Raw genomic sequence first — 12,066 nt, 5'->3', positions numbered from 1 at the left:
GCTATAAGGATTGAGGAAGAGGATGATTTCGGAAGGAGCTGGGAAGACCTACGTGAACTGATGCAGAATGAAATAAGCAGAACCAGGAGAACATGGTACACAGTAACAGCACTATCGATAGACTTTGCTAGTAACAGCAATCCAATGCTTAGAACAATTCTGAGGGACTTAAGAAAAACAATGCTCTCCTTCACCAGAGAAAGAGCTGTTGGAGGAAGCATATGATTTGTGACTTATTTGGTTATATGCTTTGAAGCTTTGGTTTTATAAGATTATTCAATTATAAAAACAAATAATATGGAGACATGTTTTCTCTGATAATATATGTATAATCTAGAAAATAAAAACATAATTAAAGCAGAGGAGGAGGAAAAGGCGATGAGAAGTTTGTGCAAGAGCCCATTGGCCAATTTGACAGAAAGGCATTGGACTATCAACACAGAAGGTACCCTTTAGTCTACAGTTCAGCCAGAGAGAAGGGTCTGGGTGGGGCATTCAGGGGATCAGCCATGGCGTGTCCCCAAGATCCTCTGTACCCAAGTGGGAGAGAGAGAGCAAGAGCACATCCCAACCCCTACAGACTCCTGGGAGCGGAGGATGAAGGAAGTTGAGGCACAGCAATGAGAGAGCCTACTCGTGACAGGGCTGCATGGCGCCCCTTCCCCTTCTGCAGCCTGCTCAGAAAAACTAGTAATGTGTGCAAATTGAGGGGTTCACTTGCTTTCCAACTCATCTTCCTGAGACAGAGAGAAGTTTCTGTTAGCCACTGAGAGCGCCTGGCTCAGAGATGGAAGAGAAGCCTGGCACTCCAGCAGCAGCATCGAGGCTCTAAATGTGTTCTCCAAGTCTATAATGGAGTCCTATTGATTTTTCTTACATTAATACAAATATTAAGCATGTGAGATGGGCAAGTTTCATTAGTCCCACTGTCTAAATGAGGAAACTCAGACACTTAAGGATAAGTGATATTAAAGGAAGCATTAGCTGAATAAAATGGAAATTCCAAATTTCAACACATACATAAAACATTCAGTTTTGACTTCTACTTTAAAAATCTTTTCCATCTACCATTCTTGAACTGTTTTCCTCTAAAAATACGTAAAACAATTTAATCAAAATCTAGTTACCTGAATTAAAATGAACATCCTAAAAGGCGCCATTCTCTGAACTAACATTAAGATCGATCTTTTTTAATGGATTTCACAGAACTTGATTGATTTTAACTTGTGGAGCTAAGGAAGGATTATGTATGCATTTATTTATTTATCCATAAATAATCATTTGACTTTGCTTACGGGACACTGACCTAGAACCAGGGCACCTTCTATTCTGGTCTCCAGTGAGAAATTAATGAGTTATCCTAATTTTTATTCTAAATCATTGGATATCCAGGACTGACCTTCTATTGGGGAAAGGTTCAATTATCATAAAGCTTCTTCTAGTTCTTAACTAGGTTTTAAAATGAGAGGTAAACCTCCTTAATTTGGGCAAACACAGTTCCTTTTGATCCAGCCTCTGACATTTATTCCTTCCATTACCTTGGGCAAGTCATCTATATTCCCTCAGCATAAGTTTCCCTGCCATTAAAGTTAGAAGGTTGGACGAGATGGCTCTGAGGTCCCTCTTGGCTCTAGATGAATGATTCTCTGATTTATGATCCTAGCAGTTCACTTTAAACTTTAGAAACGTGAATCCCAGATTGAGTGGGTACCGACTTCAATGGAAAAGAAATTCTCTTCCCCCAGATATCTCCATTTAAGACTTCATCAGCTTAAAAAAAAGATCACAGAGCAAGATTTCCTTGATTAAAAAACACCAATAACACTTGGAGGTTTTCTGACTCAATGAAACATTACCAATTCCACTAGAAAACATTTGGTGACATTCCTGACAGGGTGAATAGATGGGGTGACAGGAGGATAATGAACAGGAAAAACAGAACTAAGGTATTTCCGTTTACCTGATGGGGAGATATGTCTCCAAGAAATGGAAGGCTCTGGTTTCCCAGTCGCCAGGCAAGTAAGGGTGACATTGGTTCCTTCATTGACAGTCATGTCAGTTGAGATGTCATATATCTTCGGAGGAACTGAAATGGCAAAACATGCAATGGTAAGGAAAAAAGAAAGCAAATGAAACCCAAAAGGTCAGCTTCCATCAGGCCCCAGTGATTCATTCCCTAGAGCCATTTAATCAGACTGAGGGAGATGAATGCCTATGCCCTGTAGTCATCAGCTGGCAGGCTGATTGGCCATGTTCCCCATTCATTCATTCATTCATTCATTCATTCATTCACTCATACATTCTGCTATAGAATAACCACAGGCACAACTCTAAATGGAATAGTTAATGGCTAGGAAAACATGGACATTTCTCAACCTAATTATTCGGATTGGATGACAAAAATGGAAATTGTGACTGCACTGTTGGGCACTAATAAGGTGAATCTCTTGGACAGGAGGAGTTAGACCATGATAGCTATGGATCTCAGTTTAGAAAAAAGGAAAAAAGAGAACTTAAAACTTCTCAAATCCTAATTAGCATCAAGATGGCCTTGAAGGAATGATCTGGCTAGAATCAGTGTGCTCAGTCCTCTTCCCTCTAGGAGCTTCCTTCCTCATTTGCATCAGCTCTTGTTGGATTGGCTGCAATAACAGCAACAGACATTGGGAACTAGTTTGGCCACATTTCCTACCAGCCTGGCTCAGTAACCCTGAACTGAATCTAGGAAACAAGTCAGCTCTGGGAGATGGGAGCTCTAAATTTAAGACTTGCTTTTGCTATGCATCTATGCTGAACCACCAGACATTTTTGGTCACTGATTTCAAATCTGTAAAATGCAGAAGGTGGTATAGACAACCTCAAGATTTCCTTCTCGCTCTTGGGTTCTACCTCCTGTCCTCAGAGGAGTGGGAAAATATTCACTTACAAAACCCATATTATAAGAATAACTCTATAGTGAAGTCTTGCTTTAGATGGGTCAAGAAGGAGCTAAGCAGTAGGGCAGAGAGAGTCCTGGATGGGGAGTTGAAAGATCCATGTTAAAATTTTGCTATAGGCAATATTTACCTTATGTGACTATGGAAAAGGCAGTTAACTCTCTCAGCCTTAGTTTCCCCATGTATAAAAGGTGGCATATAATAATGCCTACCATATAGTAAGTACTTAATAAATTCTTGTTAACTGATTTTTCATCAGATTTATAGGCTTGTTCTTAAAATCAAATGAGATAATATACAAAAAAGAGCCTTGTTAACCATAACATAATGTATAACTGTTAGCTATAATAATAAAATATGATACTAAATAAAATAAAAATATAATATAATAATAAAATTAAATTAAATACATCTATAGTAACATTCTTATATTATTAATTTATAATTAGTACCGTTGACATTTGAGCTGCATAAGCACCCAGGATAATAGCCAAGCAGACTTATTTTTAAATATAATGTTTTCCTGTTTGTTCATTTGTTTAGTTATCCTCCCCCTCTCTCTGTCTCTCTCTCTGTCTCTCTCTCTTTAACTGTCTGTCTGCTTATTTATTTTTTAGGAGGCTGGCTCTTCTTTCTCAACCTAGTGGAAGTATAGCAGTCACTCATCGCCATCTCAATGCTAATCAGGAGAAAAAAATTAAGCCATCATTTTTTTCTGGAATCCATAGATAGCAATGGGAACCTTCCCTTGGAAATGAGTGCCCAACACTGCAGACACCTGATCAATTTTAACCCTCCTGAAGCTCAGCATTTCCCAACAAACGTGTCAGGAGCAGATCCCAAAGGTTTGTGCTTGGCCAAACTCTCTTAAACAGAATTTTGAATGATATGAATTTTTTTAGAATAGTTCCTGTTTGTTCGGTGATTATTTATCATCATAACAAGTTTTTTTTTATAATTTTAACAATCGTATTACAAAATGTCGTCACACAACCCTCTAAGTTGGGCGTGGGAGTATCCTCATGTTACAAAAGGAGACACTGAGGCCCAGAGAAGGGGGGTGACTTAGTGTCTGTTGGAGCGGAGATTCCCCTCCGAGTCTGTCCTGGTTTCCTGGCTCCTGTTCTTACTTGAGATCACTTGGCCCCTTGAAAACCAGACCCAGGACTCTAGTTTATGGCTAATAATCCAGGTAATTACCAGAGAATGTTACCCCAGGATGGATCAAAACCTGTTCTGCTCCTGTTGTTTTGTGAGATAAGAAAAAAACAGACTATCATAATTAGGCTAAAACCCTCGTGAAAATGCCAATTCTTTGAGTCTCCATATTCACTTCCATGGTTCTTCTAACAAAAAAGAATGACTCGCAAGATACTGGAGACGGTTGCCGATCACTAGGAGATAGCTGATTCTACACAATAGTGCTTTCACTGTAGTAAACGTTTGCTATTAAGTGTAGACCCTCATGCCTGTTTTCCAATTGCACGCCTTAATGGACATTTACAGTGTATGATCTTGAGTCTTTCAATGGGCTTCCCGTCTACGACTGGGAATCAAAATCGCCCATCCCCAATCGAAGACTGCCTCCTGCCCTCCCTGGAAGAGGCTCCATGAAAGAGACATGCGATTGCTCTGGAATAAAATGTCATAGGAAGACAGAAAGATGAGAAAATAGCCCCCTTCAGGGTGGCGTAGGAGGCAAATAAGGCAAATCTGTAGCCCTAAAAGGAGAGAGTCCTTGGAGGCTGCTGAGATGGGGCCGTTCACTGCCGTATGGATTAAGGACTCGAAGAAAATAAGAATGATCCATCGGTGATGTGGCATCAGGAGGAAAGGGAAAGTCTTTGCCTCCCGCTGGTCGGTGAGGAATGACAGAGTCCTGTCTGGTCCCGAAAACCTATTTCTGAAGTCGTTTCCCAGCTGATCGTGACCTTCTGGCTCACGTCTCCCTCACTAGATGTCTAGGGAAATTCTGTGTGACCACTTGCTGGGATTCTGTAGAATCGACTCCTGTTAAAGCAAGGATTCTCTCAGCGGTCCTCGGAGGACCTTTCCAATGGCCAAAGTCTACCGTTCTGGAACTATTGGAAAACGTCTTGAATTTCCTTTGGACGCTCTTCTTATTTCATAGACTTTGGAAAGAAACGATGACATATTCCTGAGCATTATTGCTGGCTTCAGGAATCACGCAGGGCCCCAAGCATTCAGCTCACACTCTAAAATTAATACTAAATAGGAAAACAAAGGGCTACGCAATGGGGCAGAGCCTCAGTTGTTCCACAGTGTCCCACCTAGTCAGCGTCTTCCCCGGATCTCCTCATTCAATACATTCAAAGCAAGTCAGACATCCAGGAAACATCTGCTACGTGCAGGGACCCCTGTTAGGTGATGGTGATACAAAGATGGAAAGTGACATGGCCCAACCCCAAGGAGAGTGTAACTGCCCGCACTACAGAAAAGGAAACTGAGCTCCAGGGAGGCTGAGTGACTCCTATGATGTGGCCCCTCCTGCATGTGTTGTGGAAAGATTTGAATTTGGGTCTCAGGGTCTCGTCTAAGCGTCATTTTCTTCCCCTCATATTATTTTGCTTTTTCCTATATAGACACAGCCTGGAATTTGGAGGAAGGGAAGCCCCATCTGCTATTGCTGCTGTTTCTCCCTGGGTACCACCTGGGAGACAGCAGACATCCATGTGTCTCAAGAGCTCGTCCTAATTGTATGCACCCTAGCTCGTGGAGTAAGGGGGAAAGCGTTGGTCTAATGCATTTTCGAGTTTGCTCTATTTAAAACTTTCTTTTTTAATTCATTCCCATTATAGATTTCTTAAAGTCACCAAACTGGCTTGTGAGATTTGAGAGAAAAAGAGGAGCTGAGAGCATTTTTTTCTTCCCATGATATACGTTTCAGGAAACAGGGATCTAATAAAGAAAGAGACGGCCTGAAAACCCACCATTGGTGGGAAGAAGTAAGGGCAGTTGTGTTCTTTGCAGGTGAATTTGGTCCTAGCCAACAGGCCATTTGGATTTATTTTTTTCTGAACTAGCAGGGATCATGGCTCCCCAGCCTGTCATACTAACTGATGCTCCTCCCAGCACACAACCATCAATAATGACTCTAAGAGAGCAAAAGAGTAAAATGTTTGAATATGGAGTCAGTGTTATCTGAAAGCCTCGATAAATTAATAATTATCTGGTGCTTACAGTGTGCATAGAACTATACCTAGTGCGATTCAAAGTACATAATCATTCCATTTCAATTCAATAGTCACTCAACAAATACTTAACACGCACCTATCATGTGCCAGGCACTGAAGGGACAAAAAAGAGCAGAAAGTCCCTCAAGAAACAGTCTAGAGGAGATGGTAAAAAAAAAAATGTACACGTGACACACAGGATAAATAGTAAAGAATTAGCAGATGGAAAGGCTTCCTGGGATTTTCATCGGGAGTGGAAGGAAGCTAGACAGTTTGACATAAATATTCAGGACTAAATGGAAGGGACACAATGGTGGAATACAGGACCGTCTTGGCCAAGTAGGAATTTACAGTTTCAGCAGGGGGAAGTCTGCAGAGAGATACATGGAGACAACTAGTCAATTCACTAGCATGGACTCAAGTGAATGGAAATCTCCTAAGTGAGTCCATTAGTCCATGTACGTCAGATAAACACTCAGGTTGTCTAACTAGCTGAGCTCAGCATTGAAATGGAGGAAAGCAGGCACAACATGTGGGGAGGATCTAGCTAACACATGCAGGATGAAAGGGTACAGATCTGCTGCAATCAGTACAAGTGAAGGTGCTATCCACAAAAGAGATCTATTCAAGAATTAAATAATGAAAATGGGGGGATGGGAATGAAATAACATGCACTTGACTACTTTCCCCTTTATTGAACTTGATCTTTTGAAATCTTCAATGCATAGGTAGCTCTTGTTTCCTCTCTAAGACCACAGGACCTGCCATGATGGTGCCTTTCCATCATCTCCAGGTACTTCTTTCCTCTGGCAAACTGTTCCCCACATCTTCCCTCTTCTCTGATTAATCTTCAATTGTTTCCTGTCTGTTGGCTTCTTCTCTTCTGGGTACAAACATGCCCCTGCCTCACTCTACTTCCCAAACCCCATATTCTATTCGGCTCTCCTCTTTTATCTCCTCCCTTTTGTGGATGAATTTCCTGAGAAGGAGGGCTACAACCTGTGCCTCTACAAGCTTTCTTCTCATTCATTTCTTACTTCCTAGAAGTTTAGCTTCTGGAGTCATCATTCCACAGAAACTGCTCCTCAGCGTTACTCATCTGCTTCCTGTAATTTCTGTTCTCTCTGGGATATTAACATTGGACCCTCCCATGGGCCACTCCTTGAAGGCACAGAGCCTGGGTGAGGGCATTTTATAAGGCTCTGAGGTCACTGCTCAGGGCCAGCTACTTTTTGTTCTATCTCATTTTTCCTGCTTAAGTCTGCCTAGAAACAATAGAATCTGTCAAAGTTAGAGCACTTTGGTGTTAAGGGAATCTCTTTCTTAAATATGGAACTTTCCCTGGTAGCAAGAGCTCATTTTAAGGGAAACTGGACCAAGCTAAGAATGCACTTTGTTGTCGTGCATACAGTCTTAGCAGGATGTGTTAGCAGAATGCCAAGCCTTCTGCCTGTGAATTTTAGATTTACTCTACCTTGCTTAGTCTTTAGAATTTTAGTAACCAGGAATGTAGACACCCCCACTTAAGGATTAAGTGTGGGGGAGAAAGGTCTATGATCCGCATGTGCTAGCAAGTAACAAATCAGAAACAACTGGTTGATCCCCAGACCATCCAAAGCCAAGTTTAAGCCACCATTGGTACATGTAAGATACAGGAAGTGACATAAAGAACTGCCTTTATATTTAATGTCACTTCCTGTGAGACAGACTTAGCCATGGAACACGACTATGGAGGAGCAGGAGCGTGAGATGTGAGACAGCTTCCCTTATATGATCATGTGGTGAGTGAAAAGGCTGACTCCCCTTTTCCTGGGCTTTTCTGGAGAGACCCCTGGGCTTAGGCCTCTGAACTCCTGCCTGGTTCAGACCAGGCTGGAGCAGCTCTTCTTCCCTTTTCCTCTCTCTCTCTCTCTCTCTCTCTCTCTCATTTCTTAATTTCTTCCTTTTGTTATAAATAAGCCACCATAAAATTCCATTTTGACTTGAGTATTTTATTGAGATTTAGAATTCAAATCCCTGGCGACCAGATAAAAATATATTTAGTCCCACCCTAAATTTTACCCTTTACAGCCTGGTTCATCCATGAAGGTTATGACAAGCACCCTCAAATTTCCCTGAATTTTCTTTCCTCTTTATTACCTCCTCAAGTCAGTCTTTTAAACATCTAACTCGTCAATTTAAAACACAGCTGCTAGATCAGGTGAGTAAAAAACATTTTTTTTTGGCTCCTTTCTCCCTAAAATAAATAGAACACAGCCAGTTTTAATCTTAACAGTGGGGCCCTGAGGTCTTAGCTGGGGAAGCTATTCCCAAATCTCCCTTGCCTTAGGGAACAAACAATCCAATTAGTTGACCCTCCCTGGCAGTACTAGCTGGCTGGGTTGATCTTAACTAGCTGTGAGGAAAACCTGGAGAAAGAAGCCTTGCTTTGATCTCTCACAACAAAAATTGCTAGACCACCAGAGTAAAGGTAGTGAGTCAGCTCAGCAAGTTTTTTCATAAGAGAGAGTGATTGCATTAAAGTTTTAGCCTTGTACTGCTCCTTTTTTCAAGCCTCTGTAGTTTTTTTAAATTTAAGTGGGCTTTGCTCAAAGAGGGAAACACATGGTTCTGGAGGTTTTAGCCTGAGGGGGAAAGGAGAATTTAGCCTTAAAAAAAAGCCTCAGCCTCAGACAAGAAGCTTTGTTTTCCATCTGCCCTTTCACCCAGAAGAGTTAATTGGATTAAGGCTTTGAAAAGGACCAGACTCAAATGCCTAGCCAAAAGGAAAAAAAAAATACAAATAAGATCCCAGGCAATATCGCCATCTACTGATAAAAGGCAAAATTACATACAAATTAATGATTGACTTTAAGAATATGTGGTTAGAGCCAGTATACAACTTACTTAACAACTGGCTTTTTAGCACGATAACCAAATTTGGACAAGGATTGTTCCTCTTCTATTTGAATTGGCTCATAATCCCAGAGCATGTATGGCAATGGTTAAGCTCTGCACTGTTCCTGGGTGTGATTTTAATTGTTGGAAGTGGAATGTTGTATCGATTTTTCTCTAAGAGAGACCTGGAAAATACCATAAATATGCTAGAGAATCAAATAGGAGAATTATGTGTCTCCTCTTGGAAAACGCATTTCCCAGTCAAACTGACCAATTGTTCCTTCTACCCTCTCCCTGGCACTGCCCTCTCTCTAATTGTCATGGCATTGCTCTATTTTTCCTGTGCCTGATTGCTCTTTATTTCTATCCTTTTCTTTTCTTCATCCACAGCACACTCTATATTGGTGGGGAATCTCACAAGCCTCTATTCTGGGTCCTCTTCTCTTCTCCCTCTATTCTTACTTGGTGATGTCATCCCTCTCTGCATATTCAATTATCATCTCCAGTTAGACAGATTTCAAGTCTACTTGTCTAGGCCTAACCTCTCTTAATTCAGTTTCCATTGTTGCATTTCAATTGCCCATTTTACATTTCAAATTGGATATCTCATATACTGCTTTTTAAAACTTTTCTCTTTTTTCTAGATTACAGGCTCTCTTCCCCCTTCCCTCTCCAAGAAGGCAGGTAATATTCTATAGAATGTACATCATTATACATGTATCATCATATCATAAATATTTCCTAGTTTGCCATATTACAAAACAAGACACCTATTTCTTGCACCTGAGAAACATTTCTAGAGGGAATCAAAGGAAGAATGATATGTTTCCATCTGCATTCAGACTACATCTGTTCCTTTTATGGTGATGGATAGATTTTTTTTTTAACAAGAGTGCCTTGGAAGACGTCCTAGATCTTGCCTTGTTGATAATAGTTGTCATTCCTGGTTGATCACCGTCTATTGTTGCTGTTCCTGTGCACAGGGTTCTCCTGCTTCTGCTCCTTTCACTTTGCATCACTTCACAGGTGTCTTTCCAAGCTTTCTGATGATTGTCTCCTTTGTCATTTCTTATGGTGCAGTTGTGTTCCGTTACAATCCTATATCACAGTTTGTACAGTCACCCCCATCAATGGGCATCCCTGCAATTTCCTGGTTTGTCATCATAAAAAGAACTTGAATGGAGAGTCTGGTGTAGAGAAGAAATTCAGGAAGGGTCAGAAAAAGGAACAACTTCACTCCGATTTTAGTTGGAAAACTCCCTCCGCCCCATATTTCCATGGCTTCCTGAGGGACACTGCAACATGGATCACCTTCTGGACCATATTTTTACAAATGAGGCTAGTTTTGCAGTCAGACAGCCTCAGAAAGGGAGAGAAGAACTATGAGGAGAGTAAAATAATGATATTTTGGTCATAAGCTTATTTCAAATTTACTAATGATGTTGCTTACCCTCTCATGTAAAGATTTTACTTAAAAAGGATGAAAGCTTTCAAGATAACTGTAACAAATGCCTCGCTGTGGATTTTTAAAAGTGTTTTGGTATTGCTATACTATGGTATTCAAGCGTTGATACCCTAGGGGATAATGCTGCTGAATTATGTGTTTGTTGTTCATTTACCAACGTAAATTTGTATAAGTAAAATGGAGAAAAATGATTGCCCTGACATAATAATAGTGAGTCCATAAATAATGCAGCAGAAGGGGAGAAATCAGAGATTTCCATCTGAATGACAGAAGACCTTCCTCCGAGTGAGTTTCTTAATTGAGGGTCGACCAAACTTTAAGCCAGCATTCATAATTAATTGGCATGCAGAATTTGAAAGCTCATAAACTCCAGATGCAAAACCCATAGTGGAGGGGTGGAATGTATCGAAAGCTTAGTGGGAATAAGAGACGATTTCCAACATTCGTTGTCCTTTTATCAAAGCCTCTATTGGAAATGAGCTTTGGTTTGGGGATGGATTTTCCCACTGCAAAACACTGAAACCACCTTTTGGCCACAAGGGTATGGCCTGACCCAACGGGTGGAATTCACAAGAGCCATATGTTGCTTCAATATGAGGAACGTTTTCCTAACGAGCTCTTGTATTGGGGGATTAAACACAGGGAACTTCTGGCACAGAAACTCCTTCCATAGGTACAGATTAGGAAGGAAACCCCAACCCACCCTCCGAGACTTATCTGGGAATGCTTCAAGTCGGCTTCCCTCACTTACTCAGACAACAGGGCAGAGGAAGACATGAAGCTGGCTCTGCCGGATTCCCCAATTACTGTGAATCTTAAAACTGCTCAGACTCTACCTTAGAAGATTTGGTTAAGCTATTCCCTTATTGGAACAATGAAGGTACTTGATCAGGAATGTATTGAGAATTTTAACATTACTCCACCCATATGGGCGGTCCTGGGAAAAAGCGTCTACTGTGATTGGTGGATGTGAAAACTTAGGGGAGGTGACATAAGAGAAATTTCTCTTTAAAAGGAGCTGTATGAACTGGGTTGGAGTTCAGTTTGGAAGATGAATTGGAGGGTCTTTCTGAACACTAGAGCTTGCTTGGGACATATCTTGTGGTGAGTGATAAAAGACTCACTAGTCTCTCTTAAGGCTCAGGCCTAGGCCCTTCCTACTATTTCCTCTTACTCTGACTCTCCCTTCTCTTAATTCCTTCATTTGTATTAATTAAAATCTCCATAAAACCCAGCTGACTTGGGTATATTCCATATTTGGGAATTTTTCCCATGGTGACCACTTATTTTTGATATAAAATCAAGATGCTAAAAATTATCTTTACAGTTTTGGCAATTCACAGTCTTGAAAATCATATTTTCATGGTCACATTATCCGGGGATCTACTACACCCATGTTCCTGTAACAGAACGTGAATGCAATTAGCCAGTGGTCATCCCTGCGTCAGCTTTTAGTCGGGCACACAATTGGTTGTGGATTCCAGAATAAGAAAGCCAAGACTGTGGGTAGCTGGGCTAAACCAGGGGAGGGTTCCATTGTCTTCATTCACTGGAACCAGGAACACACAGTGGCAGTGTTTGAATGTCTTCTTTT

General features: G+C 41.0%; 1 protein-coding gene and 1 long non-coding RNA gene across 2 annotated transcripts in view; one reads left to right on the top strand and one right to left on the bottom strand.

The window, feature by feature from the left end:
* Positions 1-12,066, bottom strand: part of NEGR1 (neuronal growth regulator 1) — a 960,162-nt gene that overhangs the window by 407,551 nt on the left and 540,545 nt on the right. Inside the window, exon 3 of the mRNA XM_001364379.4 lies at positions 1,961-2,086. Coding sequence (XP_001364416.1) covers positions 1,961-2,086 — 126 coding nt within the window. The remainder of the gene's footprint in view (positions 1-1,960; positions 2,087-12,066) is intronic.
* LOC103092753 (uncharacterized) lies at positions 7,835-11,185 on the top strand. Its single transcript, XR_001627590.2, has 4 exons — positions 7,835-7,911; positions 8,201-8,330; positions 9,652-9,691; positions 10,088-11,185. It is a non-coding gene; the product is annotated as an uncharacterized LOC103092753 (long non-coding RNA).

Source organism: Monodelphis domestica, chromosome 2 (assembly GCF_027887165.1).
Source record: "Monodelphis domestica isolate mMonDom1 chromosome 2, mMonDom1.pri, whole genome shotgun sequence".
Taxonomy (NCBI): Eukaryota; Metazoa; Chordata; class Mammalia; order Didelphimorphia; family Didelphidae; genus Monodelphis; species Monodelphis domestica.
Note: the sequence above shows the minus strand (reverse complement) of the source record. Positions and strands in the feature narration are given on the sequence as shown.